Raw genomic sequence first — 25,565 nt, forward strand, 5'->3', positions numbered from 1 at the left:
ACCCAATGATGCTCCACACCAAATATGGACCAAATCCTTTCATTCCTACAGAAGAAGAAGGATTTTAAAGAATAATTTGCTATGTTTCCCCTATTGGGCCCCACGGCTCAGGCACCTGGGAGTCAAGATCCACAGTGTATACAAAATTGGTTCCCCTTCACCCAAGAATGCTTCAGACCAAATATGGAACAAATCCTTTCATTCCTACAGAAGAAGAAGGATTTTGAAGAATTTGCTATATTTCCCCTATTGGGCCCCGCCCCTCAGGCCAGACCCACCATTTATACAAAATTGGTTCTTCTTCACCCAAGGATGCTCCACACCAAATTTTGTTAAAATCCGTTCAGTGGTTCATAACAAGTAGTGTAAAGTTGACGGACGACGGACGACAGACGACGGACGACAGACGCTGCAGTATGGCATAAGCTCACCTTGGTCCTTCGGACCAGGTGAGCTAAAAATCAAGTTTTACAACTTTACTAGGACTTAGATAATTCTGCAACCAGGAAGGTAATCTTAAATTTCAGACAGAACTAAGGAAAAAAAATACTAGTTGCGGGGGTCGAATTATGGGTCAAAAATAGCAATTTTTGGCATTTTTTGGTAATTATTGATGTGGTAACCATGGTTTTCACACAAGTGACATACATAGAAAACAGAGGTTTATACACTTCTCAGTACTTTATATGTGTTGTAAATATAATGCAGTTTACAAAAATATATACATGTATACATGTGTTGTGTAGGGTAAATCTGCCGTGTTTACATTTCCTTGACATGTGCCTTGTTTATCAGAGTCGGGCCATTTCTACTGTATACTGCTATCTAGGGATGCTTCCAGTCAAATTTTGTTAAATCCAATCAGTGGTTAAGAAGAAGTCGTTTAAAGAAATTGTTCACGTACGGACGACGGATGGACGGATGCTGGATGCCACGGTATGGCATAAGCTCACCTTGGTCCTTCTTACCAGGTCAGCTAATAAATCAAGGTCATTTATTAGCTCACCTGGCCCGAAGAGCCAAGTGAGCTTATGCCATGGTGCAGCGTCCGTCGTTCGACGGACGCTGCACCATGGCATAAGCTCACCTTGGTCCTTCTTACCAGGTCAGCTAATAAATCAAGGTCATTTATTAGCTCACCTGGCCCGAAGAGCCAAGTGAGCTTATGCCATGGTGCAGCGTCCGTCATTCGACGTCAATATTTTACTTTAAACAACTTCTTAATAACCAAAAGGCCTAGGGTGATGATATTTGGCCAATAGCACAATGGGATGACCAAAAGGCTTAGCGTACTGATATTTGGCCAGAAGCAAACTGAGATGAAGGGCTACCAAGTTTGTTCAAATAAATGACCTTCACCTATTTTCAAGGTCACAGGGGTCAAATATGTTAAAAAGTTTAAACAACTTCTTCTGAATAACCAAAATACACAGTGATGATTTTTGGCTAGTAGCATGCTGGAATGAAGGGCTACCAAGTTTGTTCAAATGAATGACGTTGACTTATATTCAAGGTCAGAGGGGTCAAATATGTTTAAATCAATTAAACAACTTATTCTCAATAACCGCAAGTCATAGGATGATGATATTTTGCCTGGAGCTTGCTGTGATGAAGGGCTACAAAGTTTGTTCAAATGAATGACCTTCGTCCATTTTCAAGGTCACAGGGGTCAAATATGTTTAAAACATTTAAACAACTTATTCTCAATAACCGCAAGTCATAGGATGATGATATTTTGCCAGGAGCTTGCTGTGATGAAGGGCTACCAATTTTGTTCAAATGAATGACCTTGACTTATATTCAAAGTCACAGGGGTCAAATATGTTAAAAACCTTTAAACTACAACTTCTCAATAACCAAAAGGCCTGAATGATGCTATTTGGCCAGTAGCATGCTGTGATGAAGGGCTACCAATTTTGTTCAAATGAATGACCTTTACTTATATTCAAGGTCACAGGGGTCAAATATGTTAAAAACCCTTAAACAACTTCTTCTGAATTATTAAGAGGCCTAGGGTTAAGATATTTGGCCAGTAGCATGCTGTGATGAAGGGCTACCAAGTTTGTTCAAATGAATGACCTTCGTCCATTTTCAAGGTCACAGGGGTGAATTGTGTTAACAAACCTTTAAACAACTTCTTCTGAATAACTAAGAAGCCTAGGATAATGATATTTGGCCAGTAACATGCCAGGATGAAGGGCTACATGTACCAAGTTTGTTCAAATGAATGACCTTTACATATATTCAAGGACACAGGGGTCAAATATGTTTAAAACATTTAAACAACTTCTTTTAAATTAGCATAAGGCCAAGGGTGATGATATTTGGTCATTAACAGGCTGGGGTGAAGGGCTACCAATTTTGTCAAAATGAATGACCTTCGCCCATATTCAAGGTCACAGTAGTCAATATATGTTTAAATGACTTGTTCTGTATAACCAAAAGATCCAGGGTAATGAAATTTTGCCTAAAGCAAGCTGGGTTGGAAGACTTAACTCTGTTCAACCTAATGTCCTTGTTCGACATTCAAGGTCACAGGCGTCATGTTTAAATCTTTTAATAGGTTCTTATGAATCAAACACTGATATTCTGCCTGTAGCTTATTTTAGTCCACTTTTAAGATTACAAGTGTGAGATTAATACCAGGTGAGCGATTAAGAACCATTGGGCTTCTTGTTTGAACAAACTTGGTAGCCCATCATCCCAGCATGTTACTGGCCAAATATCATCACCCTAGGCCTCTCGGTTATTCAGAAGAAGTCGTTGAAAGGTTTTTACATATTTTACCCCTGTGACCTTGAAAATAAGTCAAGGTAATTTATTTGAACAAAATTGGTAGACCTTCATCCCAGCATGTTACTGGCCAAATATCATCACCCTAGGCCTCTTGATTATTCAGAAGAAGTTGTTTAAAGAATTAAACATATCTGACCCCAGTGACCTTGAAAGTGGGTCAAGGTCATTCATTTGAACAAACTTGGTAGCCCTTCATTCCAGCATGCTACTGGCCAAATATCATCAGCCTGGGCCTCTTGGTTATTCAGAAGAAGTTGTTTACAGTAAAATATTGACGCCGCACCACGGCATAAGCTCACTTGGCCCTTCGGGCCAGGTGAGCTAATAACCAATTATTCCAGGGTAACAATGTTTGGCAAGAAGCATGCTTGAAAGAAGGGCTTTAAAGTGTGTGCAAATGAATGACCTTGACCTACTCTAAATATAATTACAAAGGTGTAAGTCAAACACCGTTTTCATTTTTGTGCGATTTTGAAGTGCTCTCAGACTCTCAGTACTTTGATTTAAGACATCTAATACACGCTGGTAATACTACATCGATTACTACACACTCTCAATCTTGAAAGTAGGGATAGTTTACATCTCTACTGCAGTGGGTAAACATCAGCCTTTCTTTGACATGGCAAACTGAATCGATATAGACAAAAAGCTAGTTTCAATTCATCATTCTGATGAACATAGTTGAAGGACAATATGACTTTTACGGACTACCTTCGTATACCAACACCTCCCATTGGCTGCCTTTATATATCCATTCTTTCTCTGATGTCATTTCGCACTCTGGGAATCCCCCACTACTCAGTCAGCTACTGTAGACTTGCACAAGTTATTATTAGAAGGCCAAATCAGTCCTTGCTGTGAAAAGCCTGTCAAATTGTTAGCCAACAATTTCTAGTATACATGTTATTGTTCAGACAATTTTTTTTACTAGCCCATCAGTGTAAATAGGTATAGCTATAAGGAGAATGCATACACTTTTATCAGTCGATTCCAGTAGGATTGGCTTGTCATCATAGTCAATGATGCAATATGTATCAATTATGTACCAGTGTAAATGGAATATCTCAATTTCAAAACGCTTTGTTAACAGATAAATAATGAACATTTTTTACTGAAGTAAGAGGTAACGAGTACCACGGAGGCAGAACTACATATGCCTGTCCATGTACAAATTTTCTTTGCCTTGAAATGTGCGTTTGTCTTGTTATACCTTAATATTGACCAAGTTTATCAGAATTTGTTCATGTTAGAGGATAGTATTTTAATTATGCATAAATTCTGCTGAACTTCAAACTTAGCCTTAGTCTCTGTATATTGTACATTTTTACCAAATTTCATCAAAACTGAAAGCTAGTTATGTTGTGGAAACAAAGTGTGGATGTTGACAAATTGGAGCGCCTTCTCAGATTTTACTTATCTTAAAACTCTGCCCAAGTCTTTGTACATTTTACATGCTTTCAAAGTTTCATTAAAATGATATCCAAGTATTCTTCAATAAGATTCATCAGTTTGGAAATATGTAAAGGGTCATAGCTTGACAAAGGGACCAGTGGGTCTTGAAACGTTGCGACACTTTTAATACGTATATTGTTCATGTATAAAGTAAAACTTTGATATATGATATTATATTATATACTTGTGAAAACCAGAGTGTGGAAGGACGCATGCTTCCCATACCTTAATACATCCTGCCAAAAAAATTGGCAGGTGCATAATAATGGTTACATTTATTTGGACAGAAAAAAGGGTCGTAACAAATTTTAACATTAGTTTATTGTTGAGCAAACGTTAAAAGATACAAACAGTTAACATGAAATTGTTTTAAAAAAATGGACCAATCCAGTACAAATCTTAATTCATTACATATTGTAAAAATATTAACAAAATTAGATGCCAATCATTTAAAGGTATGCAGCTTGTAACTTAAAACAAGTCTATAAGATACAAAAGTTGGTAAAAATATAATGATAATGACGTGAACCATCTACTCTGTCATGAGGACTTGTGGAAACTTTAAAAACTACCCTGTCATGGTGACTGATGAAAACAACTATTACAAACATATCACACTGAAATGATAATTTAGAAACCTGATGAACATAAATATATACAACCTGAAAGTAACACATCAAAATTTTCAGGTTAAAAATATCAGCTGCATTTAAAAGTTTGTCATTAGTAATTATGTGAATAAAATACAGTTTCAAATCTTACTTCATTGATGCTATTTTTATTAATTGAAATAAAAAAAAGAATCTAACAGTTAAACCTTCAACTTTGTTAACTTCTTATCAACAACTGAGCTTCAGTCATGGATTTATTGTAATCATTGTGGGATAAATCTGTTTGGACTTTATTGATAGAAATCCATCACATTCTTAAAAACACTTTCAATAAAGGACTTCATGTTGAATTCAGATGGACTAAATATTATTTCTGAAACATTCAAAATGCAATAGAGTATCAAGAATATACACAGTATATATTTTAGCATGAACATCCTTGTCAATAAAACAAAATTCTTCAAATCCCAAACATGGAAAATAATGAATGAAAATAATATTTATGTCAAAAGTGTTCAATGTATCTAAACTAATGGCTTTACAACATAACTGTACAATAATTAAAATTCACAAATACAAGTAATTATGTCAAGAGATTGTTATGCAAATATAAAACTAGTATCAACTTATTTATCTGTAAAAAATGTTTTAATGAGCATTTAAAAAAATCATGATTTTAAAGGTAATTGTTAAAACCAGGACATGATCAGACAACTAATATAGATTCAACATAAGCTCTTTCCACTTCTCTGGGCTGAAGTATTTATAAACAAGCTGAATAATAAAAATACAATAAAAGAATGATTACAATCACCGAGTTAACTTGTCGGGGATAGCTGCAATTTTAAATCATTTTTTTTCGGTGGGAACACGTATACATCCTTATAAAACAGCACTACTCTTTCAATATAGCACCCTTATAATAACATAACAGAACTTTGATTAACGCTGGTGTGTTGTAACCCTGTATTCAACTCATCATCGTTTGCCTTTCGGAACTTTTCAGCAGGCACCATACATTTGTACAAAGATGAGGCCCACAGTCCATGTCAACCATACAGCAAGGTGCAAGTGTTCATCTGAAAACTGGAGCAACAGCTGCCATGGAATTAAAAGGCTACATAATATTTCTCCTGAATCCTCAGAACAATAGAAAGGCTAGTATTCCCCTTGAATCTGTCAACACCATTTTGAAGGATTCTATAGATCATATCCTGTGTGGGATCTATATTTTAGAAGGACTTTGAAGCATCCTTTGTAAATTTCGCTGAATCTAAAGGAAATAAAACAGAAAAAAGTTGATAAGATATTCAAAGAAATATTCTATATTTTTTTATGATTCAAGATAATTTGTTTCAAAAGTTTAATCTTGTCACTGAAGTTGAACCAAGGAACTATGTAATCTTCCTGATGGTGATTACGTAGTATCACCTATATCTAGAATATGTAGGAATACATCAAATACAGGAACACACTACAACCTAATTAAGGACACAGATTCCACCCATTTTTGTACACGACGTCACATTATAAAAACCAACACACAAATCGTACAAGATATTTTCCAGAAAAGACATCCAATAAGAATTGAGGACTAACAGTGACCACATTAAATATTCAGATTGGGGTCATTTTCAAGCTAAGCCATTCTTCAACCTCTTTCTTGGAAAGAAATCCATAAATATTTTTCGCTGGTATCATCTGGGTAACTTTTACATTAATGACTTCCCTATACTGAAAATTAAGTAGAGAAATCTACAATGAACTTGTAAATGTTACAGGATCCCAGTCACAATATGCAGCAGGGCTCCATACATTCCCAGTCCAACACTAGATTACCAATAACCTACGATAAATCATTGATACATTGAGAGAGTTAGGACCTACTTGTATCCATTGGTGACGAGGAACCTGAGGACAGCTGGACGTATCCTAGCGATGCCCCCTTTACTGTGGCTCCCCCTACCGGTGATGATGACTAGATGTTGCTTCCTCTTGTCAGGATAGGCCATTAAATCTGTAAAAACAATTCAGTAGATCTTCATAAAAAAATAGTTAATGGTCTTATCTACGCAACATCCAGTTTTGAGGGGATCATATTTTCACAGTAGGTGGAAACTATGATTTGACATACAATATCTTTCAATTTTGGTCTGTTTTATGACAGCTAATATGACTAATGTATTGAGGGAACTAAAATTTTCTACTATGAGCACAAAAATAGCACATCAGTGATTCAATTTGCTGAAATTAAATTGTTTTTATAGACAGGTGATCATTTCACACAGGAGGAGGGTCCGGTGGTGATGACACCGTCATCGCGTTAGTATAGCTGTTACCTTCCTCCCTCTCTGGGATTATCCTTTCCAAGGCTTCAATGGCTTCGTCCACATGTAGCCCATGTAGATCTACAGCAGATCTCTCCTTCAGTATATTTCTGTAGCAAGATTTAAAAAACAGGTTTTTTATGTTATTTATGAACATAGTGGTACAATCACAACACTACCTGAGTTCATGACCCTTCCTTAAGTTAAACATATGCAAAATGCCAACTAGTTTGTCCGGGGAGGGCTTTGTCAGAACTCTTGTTCTTTCTCTAAAATCAATTTATGTTCATATTAAAGGAAGAATGCATTTTTTTCAGGACACTATTAACAATAAATTAATATGTACAAAACATTTATAAATGTATACAATATCAGACTAAAGGTAAAGTTCTATTTTGTAAATGGATGGAGAAATAATCAGACTTACCTGCTTTGGAGTATTTTCTCTGCTGCCCTTTGGTTCGCCTCTTTGATTTTCTGTGAGTGGCCATGACCCTAACAAAAGTAAAGACTTCCACTATAATTTAAGAATTTAACATGAATACCTTTTCTTTGCTTGACTACTTTTATGAATCAGTTAATGTTTTGTAATGGGGACAAACCAGTCTCCACTCTTATCATATTTGGCTTTTTTTTTTTTATATAAATTACAAGATATTGGATAGACTTTTACAAGCTCTAATTCTCATCAATTCATTACAGAAAACACCAGACACTCCACCTTGGACAACTTGGACAGTGTTTTTAAAAAAATAATTTACAACTGTTAAAAAACGTGTTGAAATGTCATCTACATTACGGTCACAAAAACAGATGAAATCACATAGGAATATCAAACATTTCATCTGTTTTCCTTTGACAGTTTAACAAGTCATGCTTAAGAAAATCTGGGGCCTGTTCGTTTATGCAGAACAACTGGTTTGTCTGTTTGTAAATGTAACATTTTTGAGTGTAAATCCTGGCGGACCTGCAAACGTTTATGCAGACCTTGTAGGCTTGTCAAGGCTTGCCTGAAAGCAGCATCAGATTACTAGGTGCGATCTTATTTCATAAACTAAGAAATATTTCCGTTTCCACTTAGGAACTGGTCCAACCATTTGGATCGCGGTATAGGAAAGTGGCCCTGCTGAATACTCATTGAATGATGGCCAACAATCTGTTCTATTGAGAAAGGTAAAACATACAGTAATCTGTATGCAGTGTTAATACAGATGAATACAACCCATTTAAGTTTAGGTCGTGATATTGATATATACCTGTCTCGAGTAAAAGGAGGCAACATCTCTCATGCCTCGTCTGTACGCCTCCTGTGCCTTCAGGAAACATTCATGTCTGAGGCGATGGTGAATATTAGCTTCAGCTCGGAAGTCATCATAGTCTGGGTCTTCATGTTCTTGATAAGCCTTGGTTTTCTCAGGACTGTACAGGTACGAGTCCATCTAGGACAGGAAATGGGCACAAATATGAGGTTAGGTCAAACTTCTAGAAGAACAGTGGTGCTAGAACCAAATTATTAAGCTGTTTTTTCCTGGATTAGAAATATTTTTTGCAGTTTCAATTGTCTAGTGGTAAAAATAAGTTATATTTGAAGTTTGTCTACCATACCAATTTTGTTTATTTTTTCTGTGATTTAACTCATTCACCCCTGTTCGTAATGGACTATTCTAATCTTTGAATTGGAAGAGTTCAAATGTGTCTTCAGGGGTGAATGAGTTAACATATCTAATGTATCATTAACCTAAAGAAGCTTGGAACTCTTGAATCTGACTCATAATAAAACTAGATCAATCTGATCTCAGATCAGGCAGTGCTTGTCTACAGTTCTCAAGGAATAATTTTTAACATGCCTTTCCTAGGACTGTTTCTAGCCGGTCAGAGTGACCTCCCCTTACCATTTCTTGGAGACTCTGCTGTTTTGCGGCTGCAAAAAGTTTTTCTTCATATGCTAAACTGGCCTCTGCAGTTCTTACAGTTTTGGGAGGAGCTGTGTCATGAGTCAAGAAGCCACGTATGGCTAAGATGGTGTTGTCCAGGTTGTAGCTGAAAATACATCAATTAACCAAATGTAATGTTATCAGTCTGAAGAAATCAGCCATTTAATGAACCACCTTTAGCAAAGAAGCACTTCTTTTTTATAACCACTCTTGTACTTTCATCTATCAAGAACTACTTTTCTTTGAGGAATTTAAAAGCCAAAGACAATTAAAGGATAATTTTGAGGATACCTTTTGTTACAACTTATTTGTGCTTGTAGAGTAACAGCAGAATAACGCTACCATTAAGTAGTTCTCACCTGTTATCCCTGTAGATATCGTCCAGAAGAGACTCGTCTATACCTGGGAATTGCTCATATAATTTTTTCCTCTTCAGACGGTTGGCTAACACATTGTGGTTGCCACTGGCCTCCAACAGCTTTTGCTGAGGTATTAATAAAAGAATGATTTAATTGGAAAATGTCTACGTTATTTTATTAGTTGAGTTTTGTAAGTACAGATATTTAACCTGTTAAAAAATGTTTGTTTTTTTCTCTGAAAAAGACTTTCAATGGATGATGAACTTGTAAATGCAGATAAGAAGAAGATTTTTTTGAGATTACAAGTCTGATTATTCAATTTAGTTAACTTTTGTCATGTATTGATATAAAACAGATTAATATTACTTGTTTCTGTACAGTTCAGTAACCTGTAACTGGACAACTTGAAACATTAAGTTTTTCATAAACGACTTTTGCAAAATGTAGTTATTATTAGAATGATGACAGTACCCTAGTTGATAGCTTTCTATAAATAATGATGCTTAATGTGACTTAAGTACCCTGAAACTGGACCCATTCTCACACTTGACACTGGAATAAAGTTTGATCAAAATCTTGAAGCAATATATAGATGCTTGAGTCATGCCAATTAATCATTTGATAAAATTCTATAAAATAGCAAGTGCAAGACCTTGACAGTGAAACTCTGAAACACAAAGGCATTCTAGGTATTCTAATGATAGACTTTCATAAAAAGAGTAAAATCTGCCTCCTAAATCAGGTGACAGGGCATAATAAGTAGAGTATGGAAGTATTGACTGGGATAGATATGGGAGTATTTTTATTTATTTTTTTAGAAATGAAAGCTGAACAAATCCCAATGCTATAATCCCTCTACCACTACAATCCAATGTTATAATCCCTCTACCGCTACAATCCAATGTTATAATCCCTCTACCACTAAAATCCAATGTTATAATCCCTCTACCAATACAAACCAATGCTAAAATCCCTCTACCACTACAATCCAATGTTATAACCCCTCTACCACAACAATCCAATGCTATAATCCCTCTACCACTACAAACCAATGTTATAATCCCTCTACCACAACAATCCAATGCTATAATCCCTCTACCACTAAAATCCAATGTTATAATCCCTCTACCACTACAATCCAATGCTATAATCCATCTACCACTACAATCCAATGTTATTATCCCTCTACCACTACAATCCAATGTTATAACCCCTCTACCACTACAATCCAATGCTATAATCCATCTACCACTACAATCCAATGTTATAATCCCTCTGCCAATACAATCCAATGCTATAATCCCTCTACCACCACAATCCAATGTTATAATCCCTCTACCACTAAAATCCAATGTTATAATCCCTCTACCACTAAAATCCAATGTTATAATCCCTCTACCACTACAATCCAATGCTACAATCCCTCTACTACTACAATCCAATGCTATAATCCATCTACCACTACAATCCAATGTTATTATCCCTCTACCACTACAATCCAATGTTATAACCCCTCTACCACAACAATCCAATGCTATAATCCCTCTACCACTACACTCCAATGCTATAATCCCTCTACTACTACAATCCAATGCTATAATCCCTCTACCAATACAATCCAATGCTATAATCCCTCTACCACCACAATCCAATGTTATAATCCCTCTACCACTAAAATCCAATGTTATAATCCCTCTACCACTACAATCCAATGCTACAATCCCTCTACTACTACAATCCAATGCTATAATCCCTCTACCACTAAAATCCAATGTTATAATCCCTCTACCACTAAAATCCAATGTTATAATCCCTCTACCAATACAAACCAATGCTAAAATCCCTCTACCACTACAATCCAATGTTATAATCCATCTACCACTACAATCCAATGTTATTATCCCTCTACCACTACAATCCAATGTTATAACCCCTCTACCACAACAATCCAATGCTATAATCCCTCTACCACTAAAATCCAATGCGATAATCCCTCTACCACTACAATCCAATGCTATAATCTCTCTACCACTACAATCCAATGCTATAATCCCTCTACCACTAAAATCCAATGCGATAATCCCTCTACCACTACAATCCAATGCGATAATCCCTCTACAACTGCAATCCAATGCTATAATCCCTCTACTACTACAATCCAATGTTATAATCCCTCTACCACAACAATCCAATGCTATAATCCCTCTACCACTAAAATCCAATGTTATAATCCCTCTACCAATACAATCCAATGCTATAATCCCTCCACCCCTACAATCCAATGTTATAATCCCTCTACCACAACAATCCAATGCTATAATCCCTCTACCACTACAATCCAATGGTATAATCCCTCTACCAATGATGTCCTTTACTCTTCACTTTTAAATCAGATACACATGTGATACACAATGTCTACTAGATTTGTTTTGGTGAACAAAAACAAATGTCTCCTTTTTATCAGCCAATATGCACATCTGATTTGCACTTATTTGACCTTAATGACCTAGAAGTGAATATCCGAGTGATCTAAACATCATGCACAGCATTCCTTCTGTTGTAATGTAGGTATTTTTCAAGCTTCATGAACAAATCTTCTATAGTATAAATTTACAGTGTAATAGATTCCAATTGAACTATGTGCATACATTGTATTTAAACTCAGACCTGAATGTCACAATGACCTGAATACAGTACACCAACTGAATTATGAGTACCCTAACTGAAGTTTCTGGATATTGTTTTTACTGAATATATTGTGGGTGTGCCCACTGATCAACATCAACATCAACATACTAATCTGTCGATATAAGTACATTTACAATATACCGGGGGGGGGGGGGATATACCGGGCATTCTGTCAGTGGTATGGAGCGAGTCATGCAAACAAACCAATACTAACTAAAGAAGCATGTAAAATCACTATAACATAAATCATAACATCAACAGTAGACTCCAACATCAACATTAACTTACAGTTAAAACAAGCTGATAACTACTTATCCCACTTGATTTGGTTTCTTGGCTTTTGATATCAACAAAATAATATTCAACCATTTTCAAAATTCTCACCTTATTACACTGTATGAGTCATTTCAGAAAATACAAACAAATTCAATATTATCGTCACATTTGATAAAATCCTCTGTCTATGGCCTACATGTCAACAATAGAAATGTGAAGTGGAAAATAACGCCAATGCTTTGGCTACCTTTTATTGGTTGCTTTAAACAAATTACATTCAACATCAATCCAAATTTTCTTGATTTTTCCTGAGATGACTCACCAGTTTGTGTAATTAAATGATGTACAAATTGGTTGGTCATTTTGTTTTCAAACTCAAAACTCAAACATTTCAAAACAGTGGAATATACAGTACCAGTGCTTACTAAAACTGTTGAAACAATCTCAACAACAGAACAGAAAGGTTCTACCTCATCTGATGTGTCGTCCTCATCATCTGAGTCCTACACAAACAATCAGGGCGTACATCATACATCCAATACACAACAAATGATAAAGTTGGTGGTATTAACCATAAACGTGACTACACCCCAGTCACTGCAAACATTAATCATCCATTTTGTTGAGAACAGTTATCACAGTTTATTTATTAATCATACAGCAAGTAACCACATACTGAGTCCTACCAGAATACCAGAAATCGCAGAGGAAAATACTCAGAAAGTACATTTCTCTTTATTAAGGTAAGAGGTCACAGTGACCTACTTTTGGTATGCAGCACTCTGCCTTCCCAATATGTTACCATATATATACTAATAAGTAACAGAAATAGGAAAAACCTTCTAAACAAATGCAAATGGATGGAAACACATTGAGACAAATGTACAAGGTGAATGCTTTGACCAAAGCATGGACATGCAAAATTACCATTTTTACACTTTTTCTTTCTTGCTTACATTATATAATATATATCAATTTGTGTGTAGTTCCCACACTTACCATATACATGTAGCAATTACTAACTTCAAGTGTAAGGCCAAAAAAAAAAGATTACTTGGTTCTCAGGCCCACGTGCATTTCATTTTAGGCCGATTTTATTGTGAAAGTAAAAAATTATGAATGCGCCAGCCGCCGTCTTTAAAAAAATCTGGAAAATTGGTTTGCATGTCGTTTTTACTCGTAAGTCACCCAAGTCACGAAAACGTTTGAATAAAGATAAGGATTGAGATACAGGCAAGCGTTAAAATGATTATGACTTATTAGTCTTGTGTACAAATGGCGCTCATTTCGGTACAAATAAGGAATGAGGGGGTTCATGATTCTCGTCTGGAACATTGTGGGGGGATTTTCGGAGGCTTGCTCTATGACGGGTCTCTACACAACTATAAAAAGGCAAGGTAATGCCCACAATGAATATTTTACAAACTACACAATAAACAAAAAATCTCCATTGTCTCTTTTTTGCCATGAAAAAAATGAAAAAAAAAATTACCTCCCTGCTTTAAAAAACATTGGCCTAAGAAGTAAGAACCAAGTAATTAATTTTGTTTGGCCTAAACTAACTATTAAACGTTTTTCCTACTCTTACCTTATGCATGCATCAATTATTTGCCCCTAAGTCTAAACTACCAGATATTTTTTTATATTACCTCTTCCATAAATGGATAAATCTGCAATCTTTTCCTTATGAGACCCCCTACAATTTTGTCAGTCACACCTCAGTATTTCAGTTGATCCTTTCAACAAAGGTTTCTACATACCTCTTCTTCCTTTTTCCTCTCCCGCTCCATCTCCTCCACCATGATGTCTTTGAGGGAGGTGACCCCCTGCTCTGTAGGGTGTGGCCTGTGCTGAGGGGCCCCACCCAGGGGCAGAGAACGACTCACAGGAGGCCGTTGGAATGTTGGTGGGGGCTGACTTGTTGTTGTAAGTATCTCTTCATCCTGGAGTCGACGGGCAAAGGCCTCATCTGTGGAATTTTAAATATTCATGTCTTTGTACCTAGTCTTTAGGGATTGACCTCTGATAAAACAGATCAGAAGATCAGACTATCTTTCAAGTTTTTGATGACACGAACAAAATTGATAATAACTTCAAACAATAAGCCTTTCTTCAAATTCAGCCAATCAATTATAAATGACTGTGGAGCAAATTAATTAACATGTTATTTAAGGGCATATTTAAGAGCAGGTCTAAGATAAAGAGAACCTTGCATACTAAAGTGTTCTTTGCCATACACCATTAAATCTATTTAAAGTATTAAACCAGTAACTACTTCTGGTATCTAGTGATAACTGAATGCTACTATACCTTCTCTCAGCTGTTTCTGCCGGTCCATAGTCTGCTGTCGGGCAGTCAGCATCAAACATTGGTGTAAAGCTTGAGCTGTTCTATAGTCAAGGGAGACAACTACATCTCCTGTTACACCTAAAACACAACCTTAAATATTCATCATCAAATTACAGAAAATATATCATAATCATGTATGACTAAATGGTATGAAAATTAGAAATACACCTGCTTAGAATGTACCAAAGGACTGTTATGTTTATACAGTGTATTATACATGGTACAACTTACCCCTAAAACAGCTAATATTGTATACATAGGCAATAAACATTTACAGGCATGTTTATTGCAAAACCTTACTTAATATCCTGAAGTCTTCTTTCTGTCCGTTTTATTTCAAATTTTAAAAGAAATTCATTCATGAACACAAAACTCTTTAAATTTTGGTTAAAGCTAAAGAATTTCTCAGGTCCTCTGGGATTCTTTGTAAATGCATTTTAAATGGGTTTTTCCACTTATTTAATTCAGAGAAGAAATATTACAATACCTGTTAAATGTGGGACTTTTCCAAACTGGCTTTCTAGAGCTTGAATCTTCTCTCTTGTAAGTTGGAGAGACATGACAGATGCCGAGCTCTGCAATGTTTGATAGTCCAGTGCCTCTTCATCAGACCTGTGTCCGCTGATGGAACTGTCCACGCTTGGCCCCCTTGTGAAGTCATTTGCTTGATTAACTGTCCACGACTCCACATAGGAAGTGTCCAACTGATTCTGTGGCACACCTTTGTCATCGTCGGCATCACTGGTGCCATCTGCCACGGCTTGTTCTGTCATGGATGTCAACTGCTTTAAAATTGTCTCGTTGAATTCCTCATCACGAGAAATACTCTGACTTAATGTTCGTGAATACGTTTGCTTCAATCTGATTTTTTCCTCTATGGAATTGAGCCGCTGTTGACTGCTCATGATGATCTGGTGCTCAATGTCCTGTCTGGGAGCGATGTGCTGGGACTCTACACACCCCACACACATGTCTAGTAAGGATGAGGGTGACCGTGAGATCGAATTTGGTCGTGCAGAAAATGAAAACTTTGGCAGAGTAGGTGATTTTTGGAGCTGACACATTCTGCTAATAAACTTGTCTTTGTCATCAGAGCTGAGAGGAAGGTTGTATTTCCAGTCTAAGAGTAAGTCAATAGCCCATTGGAGGTTGTTTCCACACTGATGTAGAACATCGGACAGCTCGTCTACGGGGATGGCCGGGAAACTACTTTGTAGGAATTCTATGTCTACTTCAATATTCTCCTCAGTCATGGTGCCCCGGTCAACACAGTGCTGTGGCACAACAGATTTGTCCATCATACTGCTGGCCTCCGACGACAAGTCAGAGTCGGTTACTTCCCTATGAATGTCCTTGTTGTGACTGGCTAAGATTTTGTAGCGTGCTCTACCTCCCATTAGATGTGCTGGGTCCTCCCCTCTGTTAACAGCATTCAGCACCTTAAGATCTCCTGCTGTAATGTGGGTCTCATGTTCCAACAAACACTGCACTCTCTTCTTCTTTGGGACCTCTTCTTTGAATGCAGTTTCTGGCAGTACAGGGAAACTCCAGTCTGCACCAATCACTTTGTTTTTAACCTCAGGCTCCAAGAATGGTCCCTGTTTATATGGGTCAAGTTTCCTGCGATTTGACTTCTTCTTAGCTGGTTTTGTTGGTGAGGATTCTTGCGATGAATTTGACTGCGACTGAGAGGATTGACCGTCACCATCTTCCACTTCCTTACATAGGGCCTGAGCAGCTACTGATGTAACCAAAGGTTCTGCCCTGGACTTCTCTGTAGATATTCCCTGATCTTTGTCATCAACTGGTGGACTACTAGCATGTGTTCTGTAATTACGTGTACGTTTCTCCCTCTGCTGCTGAGGATGTGTACGTATATTTATGTCTTCTTGCCCCATTGTACTTGCAGTTTTTAAAACTTTTTGATTTTCAAGTTCAACTTCCACAGAAACTTTACATGATTCTTTTGTGGATTTATCAATGTCTGTTTTCACTTCAGATAAACCTTGCTTACACTTCAGCTTTGGACGTTTGGTAAACCTCTGTTTCCTAACTGGTTTGGGTTCTTCCCACTCCAAATTCTGTGCTCTATTGAAATCATCATAAACCTGAATTTGTTCACTCAATTCGTCCTGGACAAATGCTGGTGGTTGAGATATCCCATCGTCTGACTGTTTTTGTGCTGAAGTCAGAGCACAAAGTTCTGATGTTTTGCTACACAACCTTTGGCTGATGTACTGTTCAGCTATCATCTTCTCCTCATCATTCAGGTCGGTGAAGAGGAGAATGGCCTTAAGTTCATTGGCTGTAACACTGTAATCTACAGAGTAATTTAATTCACTCCCTACATTTTCTCTAATAAGTTCATCCACTGTGTCTTTAACGTTCTTGGGAATATCATCTAGAGAATATTTCACAGTTTGTTGGACAAAGACTGCAATGTCTTTGCTGCTCCCATTCACATCGTCACTGGCTTCCTCCACTTTAACAGACCTGTCATCCTCTAATTTGCTTACATTTTGTTCTTCTGGTGTGGTAGAACATGGTTTGACACCTTGAGACTGTATTACACTTGTACAGTCGAGGGGGATGTTTTCTGCTTGTGTAATATCATCTGTCAACATTTCTCTACTAGCTCCCAAATCTGGTAGTTCTGCATCACACTGACTAGAGTATTCTGCTAACAGCATATCTTGTGTCTTGTCTAATGCTTCAGCGACGGTTACTGGCAAAGACTCTGATGTCTGATGTTTGTCATCTGCAGTTGTCTTGTTGGTGTCAAGGTCATTTGCAGATTTCTGGTTGGTGTCAAGGTCATCTGCAGATGTCTGATGTGTGTCAAGGTCATCTGCAGATGTCTGGTTGGTGTCAAGGTCATTTGCAGATTTCTGGTTGGTGTCAAGGTCATCTGCAGATCTCTGATTGGTGTCAAGGTCATCTGCAGATGTCTGATGTGTGTAAAGGTCATCTGCAGATGTCTGATTAGTGTCAAGGTCATCTGCAGATGTCTGATGTGTGTCAAGGTCATCTGCAGATTTCTGATGTGTGTCAAGGTCATCTGCAGATGTCTGGTGGGTATCAGGACCAATTTTTAGTGCTATATGAGTATTATTTTCCGAAACATCAGGATCTTCAACGTATGACTTTTGAGTATGACAATTATTTTCCAATATTTTCTGAGTATCACAATCATCTTCAGGTGTCTTTTGAGAATCAAAATCACTTTCAGGGGCATTGGATTCAGGAGAATCAGGTTTGTTGTTTGATGTCAGTTCAGTATCCTGTTTGTACTCTGGTTCTGAAGCTTTGTCAACAGGGCTCTGATCTACCACTCCAGTGTTGTGAGAATCTGTGACACAGTCTGACCCCTGATCGACCACTCCAGTGTTGTGAGAATCTGTGACACAGTGTGACCCCTGATCTACCACTCCAGTGTTGTGAGAATCTGTGACACAGTCTGACCCCTCATCGTCGTTCCTTGATGATGTGTTTGACAGGTCTAATGATGTATCCTGGGAGTTGACAGCTTGATCTTCCTGCAATGACGAACTGCTTCCCTCCTGGTCTGTCAACATCTCGGAGCATGTGTGAAATGTACTGTCAGAGGAAGGACTGCTGTCCCTTAAATGACTACTCTGGCTTCTGGGCGACATGTCCTTTGTGTTTCCATCCACACAGCCTTTATGTGATCCTGGTGACCTGGACTTCTTAGCATCCTCAGTTTTTGATGCAACAGGAACAGTTTCCTGTGTTTCGTCCTCCCTGGGAGAGTTGACTACCTTATCTGTTTCAGAAACGGTTGTAAGGAATTCTCTCTGTTGCTCTGTATTTTCACAAGGAGATTGATTCTCTCCCATCTGGTTGTCCATAGGGAGACACCTACTCAGGTCCATACTGGTCTCTTCTGCAATTGAACTGACCTGTTCCGTTTTTTTGCTGAACTGTTTGACTAAATCAGAGAGACCTAACTTTTTCCACATTTGCCAATTTTCCTTAGAAATGTTACTATTGTTCACATTACCACTGGTAAGTGGAGTCGGCGTGGTGGATTGTTGTGTTTGACTACAAACTACCACACCAGACACAGGAGAGGGCACAACAGACAGTGTAGGGACTTGATGATTCTCACTACAACTCTCTTCTGTAACAGTTTCATCCCTCTTTGTGGGTGTGTTTAGTGCATTGGTGGACACACTTGGTTGCCGAGCATGCTGTTTCTGGGCTTGTCCAAGATTATTGGCATATTGTTGTACCAAAGAGGTGTGAGCTTGTCTCCATACGGGCTGGGCTTTCATGTCTGAGCTTCCTGTGTGAGCTTGTATCCCCCCGGGCTGGGCTTTCACATATGTTCTCTGTGTGTGTACTGTTTTATCCTTGGCATGACGAGGGAGAGTCTTCTGGTCGCTAAAATGATCAATTAAACACAGAATAAGCAGCATTAGCTTTTGAGTAAATCATTAACTACGCATTGACATCTTACAAAACAAGCAATATTCCCTGTTGTAGTTTAAGTACTCAGATAAGCACAGATAACCAGTATTGATATTAAATGAAATGTAGAGTTCTTTTCATGTGTAGGTCTGTGTTCATATTTCTCATATTCATGTCTACCAATAGGCTTCAATTTCATTAGAGTGGTGTATACTTATGATCATAGATGTCTCTCTTTGTGCCTCTGCAAGGATCTAATGTTTGATATGCTAATGAGCTTGTGCCAATAGGACTTCAAGTTTAGGAGTAGAAATATACAGATTTTCAAAGTAGCTGTAAATCAGACTACTCCCATATCATTTCAGGCCCATTCAAATTCCATTTAGAAACAACTACAGATCATACACAAAAAAACATTGGCACGGATCACGTGCTAATAGATCATTTAGCCATTTTGTTCAGAAGAGTAGCATCCTGTCCATATTGAAAAATAACTCTGAAAATGTTTCCCTTTCTGATGACATTAGGCCTAGTGTATCTAAACCAGTCAATGCGATAAAAAGTCTGCTAAGGCAGAATCCTTAGTGTTGATGCTCCGTCATATTACAAATAAAGAAATATGACATTTTGCAACAAAGCAGTAATTGAATGGTAATTAATTAAGCTTCTGTATTCATATTGGAGAAAAGTGGGGGGGTTTCTGACAGCAGACGAAGACAGATAGAGTTAATCAGCTACCAAAGACAATGGTGGAAAAATAATTAGGGAGAATAAGATTGATACTAAAGTGAGTATGAAAAAGACTTACTTCTTGTGTTGACCATTTGGTGTTTGAGGTTTACCAAGAACTTGTTCCACTGTTAAACCCTTCTCATAGCGCTCCAGCATCATTCGGATCTTACTGAGGGGAACGCCATGAGTGTTTCTCCTAAATCATACGAATAAATACCTCAATATCCTTTTAACTTTATTTCCCATTGCTCTTTAAACTATCTAGATTAATTATTTCTTGGTGAAAAAAAAAGATTCTACTCCTATTATACGGTAAATGCTTTGCTTGAAGATGTACATTACAAAATATCCTGAAACTTCAGACTAAGTTACAATATTTAGCTGTTTTATTTCGTAGTTCATCTCCCTTTAGTGAATTCTTACTACATGCTGCAAATCACTATATGGGTTCATGAAATATAATATTTTACACCTATGAAATATAAGGCTATCATATACAATATGTATCATTTCATTCTATTATTTACAAACCTGGCAAGCTCTTTCGGTTGAAACTTCCATTGAGTGTCTGGTTCAAGGAAGCTGATGTCGTAACCAAACTTTTGTGCCTGAAATAATCAAATTCACCTTCTTGTATGGTGTTTTACAGCTATTATTGTGATTGTAAATCAGTAAAGCAGCATTTTTCAATGGTGTGGCTTTTAGCTCATGCGTATTTATAAATCATGGAAGATATTATTTTATGAAAGAAAAGGCTGACACAACTACCAGGTAACAGCGAGGAGAAACAAGTTCTGTAATGAGCATAGCTACACATTGCCAGCTTGTTTCTAACAATGAACTGAAGTTGCCATTTACCTGTTTTATGTAGGGCTTCATCTCCCACACCTGCGTGTTAGTATTGTCCACAACTACAGGTGTACAGCCATTATGTAGGTTTTGTATAGCTGAAAATATCAACCACAGTTTAAATAATCACAATTCAAAAACATTGTTATCATAAAACAGCAATGGGTTACTATACAGACACTGGCTTATTTGAGAAACAAAGACATACTTCTGAGTCTGTTCCATTCGTGAGCTTCAGACAGCAGATGGGGCTCAAATCTGTAGATACCATTCTGTATAAAGTAGTCATCTGAGGACAGCACAACTCCTGGTTTAGAAGTTGTGTGTTGTAGCTTCCTGTCACATAGAAACGTCGTAATCAACTAACATGTGGTATTGCTATCGACCAAGTACCTACAATTCTTATTTGTACATCGGCTACGGCTATTGTTTTTGTAAATTTATGCAAACAACTCCCAATATATATACATGTGTATATAATATATTAATATGATTCTCTTACATGTTATGTGGCTAGAATGCTTTCATAAATAAGTGAACCCTGTATAGGATTACATCTTTGTTTTTAGTCAGTAATAAATACCTGGCTAATGTAGATTTTCCACTTCCTGGTAGACCTCGGAGCATCACAAAACATTTGTGTCCAGCTTTTATCTTGGCCTCCACCTCCTCTATGTCTGTGAGCTTTGTGGGGGGACCCTTTTTCTTGGTTACCACGTTCACTGGGTCCCCAAACTTGGCCACAGGAGTAGCGGGTAGCCAATGTGGCGGGGGGTACTGAGGGATCTTAGGGGGAGGATGTTCTACTTTACTGTACGGAATCTGGTCATTTCCTGTAGCTGGTGAGCTGTGCTGTCTAATAGGTGTGACCCAAGCTGTACCAAGAAGAGAGGTTGCAAGTGGTGTCTGCTGTGTTACAGATGAGAATGGGAAACGCAAATTACAGTCACTAGAGGATGTGGTCCTAAAGTTGGTTTTTGTCGGAGACACATATTTCGGCGTCAAAAATGTTGGTGCTGGTTTGCAGGGGTCACTGTTCATGTTCATATTGAATGAAGATGAAGATGAGGCTTCTTTTCGAACATTCGGAACAAATTCACAAGCATTAACAGATAAATTAGAAGCTAAATCAGGTACCTCAATACCTTCAGGTCTTGTGCTGGTTTGGGAGTCTCCTCCACCAACAGGCATACTGTCCGCTTGCATATCCTTTTTGCTTTGTTCACAAAATTCACTTAATTTCTCATCACTGTCCGAGTCATGGAGCCTAAGAACCATTTTTGGTGTTTTAGTTAATGTAGCTTGATTAGTTTCAACGTCACTTTTTTCACCAGGACTTGTTTCGTCCACAGATTTGTTCAGAGCTGTTGTTAGCTCCTCCCCCACCTCCTCCTCCGACTGACTACTCATACAGCTCTGGCTTCTTACAACATAATCGTCATCAATTACTGACAATTCTGTAAGGTTAATGCTATCGTTTAAAGCCCGAGTTAAGCTCTCATTCAAGCTGTCAGAACTTGAGCCGGAAATATTAACATCTGAATCATAAATCTGGTCCGGAGAAACATCATCCATATCTTTCTCCAAAGCTGGTTTCAGATTATATGTAGCATTATATTCACAATTTGAAGTTTCTTTCATAGTTGGTTTATCTGCATATTGATCAAGCTCTTTGTTACTCGAACAATTTGCAGGTTCATTGGAGGAGGTCCTACTCCCTGTACTGCAGAACTCTTGACCAAATGTCTGTAAGTCAAGTTTATTCTTGCTATCAAAAGATTCAGTATTTCCACCATCAATGGAACCACTTTCATTTTCCAATTTCATTAAATCTTTAAAACATAATTTATTATCATTATGTACATCAGTATTAACATTCATATTTGCCAATGCATCAGAATTTTGCAAATTCGATTTTAAACCTGTAAAGAAATCCTTACCATAGTCATCACTATTGAAAATGTCTGAATTTGTATGAGTTTCTAACTGTGAATGCAATTCCATATGAGCTATCTCCCCTGCTAACTTTCCTAAATTTTCAAAAACTGAAACTGGTGACAATGGGGAGTCAGGTTCCATCACAGCACTGTCATCATTACACAAGCTTGGTGCACTTTTCCCAAAAACACCTAAATTTCCACTACCAGCATATTCCCTTTTTTCGGGAGAAAAAAGATTCTGGTCTGCAAAATTAAATGGCATACACAGTGTGTTTGAAGTGGCTGCAGAAAACACAAGAACATCTTTCTGTTCCATTTCGGTGGCTGTGACTTGATTTCCCTGTATTATGTCAGTTGAAGAAACTGGAGTGCTATGATCACTGATCCTGGGAAGTGTATCCTTTGGACAGTTGCCACTGTCGTGTGTCAGCTTACCAGACCCGCTATGACTGTTAAGGAAATTTTCCTTGTTCAATTCACAGGTGGTCCTATTCTCACCAGGTAAACATTCTACCATGTCAACTACTGCACTATCAGAATGCCTTAGTCTGCTAGCACTTAGGTCTTCACAAGGATAATCTAAATCTGCATATAACTTAGAATTAACATTCACAGAAGAATTGTGTTGATATTTTGAATAGTCTACATCAGGTATACATTCCTGCATAACAAGCTGAGGGCTGGATACATCAGCCTCCTGTATTTGAGGAGTGACAAGATTAGCTCCTGTTGTCTGTAATGGTAGAACATCACCTGTTGTATGGCTCATGTTCTTGTAACCCTTTTCTCTCACAGTCATACCCAATTTATCCATGGATGACACCCAGGCCTCTGCATCAGTACAATACTGTTGGAGAACTTCCATGTTTTTATCTTCATCTGGCATACTTTTATCTAAGCTTTCAACTTCAATCATGCTTGGATCAAAACCAATGGCTCCTTCTATTTCTGTACTATTAAGAATGTTCTCCCTAGAACTGTTGGTGGATGATTTGGCCATCCCACTACGAGAACTGCTAGTCTCCTCCGACGATGCCATGCTTGAATGACTACTGACTGACATCGAGTCACTGGACGCATCACTACACAGTACGTCATGTGCAATCTGTGCAAGTCGGTTTTTACTTTCAGGGTCTGGCTGCATCCCAGTTTCACACATCGCAAATAGGTTGTCCACTGCTTCTTCAACTACAACCAAGTAAAGTTGTTACAGAAAGTTATATTTCTTGCATTAAGACAATATCATGCCAATCTAATTATAATTTTGATCTTTACATGCCCTCATTTATTGATATGTGCTTCCACTCATCAATAAATGTGGGTGGTGCAAAGTTCTGTTATCAATTAGATTGATACTGGTATGCAATACAAGATGATTCAAATGAGTCTACATTAATTCTGGTTCGTTCCACTCAAAATTTTGACTTCTGCAACTCTTTTTGGTTTTTGGAGGTATACATACTTTTTTTAATAATTTACTGTTTATTGAAGCTCCACCATCACAACTATGAATTCTTGATGGAGAATGAAATATCCAAAAACCTTTGGCATCACTCCCAATTCAGCTATTCCTGACTCAGAGGGGAATCCCCTCCCTTACATAATAATAAAAATGATAATTGTAATAAAGGTTTTATTTATTCTTGATATAAACATATTCATATTGAGCATGAAGTTCATCTTACATGTGGTCAAGATACAATGTATGATAAAATTTACAATATTTACAGCATACACATTATATAGTATAGACTACTGGGTGAATACTTATTGGCACAGGGATACCTGAACCTGGATTGTAAGTACTGTTGTCTTCGGGGCAAAGACTTAAAAAACGGAGGGAGGAATGCTGATCGTTTGTGACCAGGTGGCTCATTTGGTAGAATGTTGGTCAGAGTTTGGAGGGACCCAGGCTTGGAAATGATCGTAGATAATATGGTAATATAATTTTTGAAATATAATATCAACATATAAGCTCATAAGTTCTTTTCACTACTTCCATTAAAAGTGTTCATCTAGGGAAGACTTGTTCTCATATTTAAACTTAATAATTATACGCTATACAATATGGCAACATGCCAAATTGTGTATTATTTAAGCGTACAGCTTTCACAGCAAAGGCCTTACATATATACATATATATATATATATATATATAGAATATATGTATCCTATGACCTAAAGATGGTTACATGCCCCTGTGAAAAATCTATCAATCATTGTCAACTGTGTATCTGTGTAACAAAACCCTGTGAGTTTTGTTAGTTACATAAGTTTTTAGAACGGGCCAATATCAACATAGAAACCAGAGAAAGATCAATTTAGTATATTTATTTAGTTTCTTATTTTTATTTAACCCACCATTCCAGTTACATTCCTCTAGCACCATATGGATTATCTCTGCTTCAAACCGTCCCTCAAACATCTCCTGGACAGACTGGAAAATTGTATCCTTTCCGGAGCTCTTACTTTCCTTTTGATGAACATGTTTTGTAGGACTTTGTCTCTTATTTTTAGGCATGATGATGAACAAATGAAAGTTCGTGTATTAAAAAAAACGTACATTTAAAATAATTTGAATCAGGTTACACAATTAAGAATCTATATTGAACCTCAGATCTATATATCGGCCTGGACACATGACTTGTGTTTACGTTCTAGACTTTGCGCACGTCATACTACGCATCCCAAGGTTCCCGCAACTTTCTGGAACCGACAATTTCATTGGATATTGTAAATATTATATTTTTCGTTGTAGTTTACCAAAAGTATGAAAAGTACGTCCAAGATAAAGGATATATTTCAAGTTTATCTTATGGCA

At 37.3% G+C, this 25,565-nt stretch overlaps 1 protein-coding gene across 4 annotated transcripts; it reads right to left on the reverse strand.

Annotated features, from left to right (window-relative positions):
- Positions 1 to 4,551: 4,551 nt before the first annotated feature.
- On the reverse strand, positions 4,552 to 25,550 carry LOC110441305. 4 transcript variants are annotated; one of them, XM_021484441.1, is made up of 18 exons: positions 25,106 to 25,550; positions 21,388 to 23,932; positions 21,013 to 21,140; positions 20,814 to 20,902; positions 20,487 to 20,563; positions 20,032 to 20,151; positions 18,207 to 19,196; positions 15,280 to 18,110; positions 14,754 to 14,870; positions 14,204 to 14,412; positions 12,914 to 12,946; positions 9,480 to 9,604; positions 9,079 to 9,226; positions 8,443 to 8,625; positions 7,614 to 7,681; positions 7,199 to 7,296; positions 6,747 to 6,876; positions 4,552 to 6,132 (listed from the first exon to the last, which is right to left on the reverse strand). In XM_021484441.1, the coding sequence occupies exons 1-18, from the start codon at positions 25,263 to 25,265 to the stop codon at positions 6,060 to 6,062; spliced, it is 8,124 nt and encodes a 2,707-aa protein (XP_021340116.1). In that variant the 5' UTR covers positions 25,266 to 25,550; the 3' UTR covers positions 4,552 to 6,059. The 4 variants fall into 4 exon arrangements, with proteins under 4 accessions (XP_021340116.1, XP_021340110.1, XP_021340096.1 ...); XM_021484435.1 differs by having other exon boundaries at positions 15,280 to 17,618; positions 17,709 to 19,196; XM_021484421.1 differs by having other exon boundaries at positions 15,280 to 19,196.
- Between the last annotated feature and the right edge of the window lie 15 nt (positions 25,551 to 25,565).

This window comes from Mizuhopecten yessoensis, unplaced genomic scaffold (assembly GCF_002113885.1).
Source record: "Mizuhopecten yessoensis strain PY_sf001 unplaced genomic scaffold, ASM211388v2 scaffold1795, whole genome shotgun sequence".
NCBI classification, from domain to species: domain Eukaryota; kingdom Metazoa; phylum Mollusca; class Bivalvia; order Pectinida; family Pectinidae; genus Mizuhopecten; species Mizuhopecten yessoensis.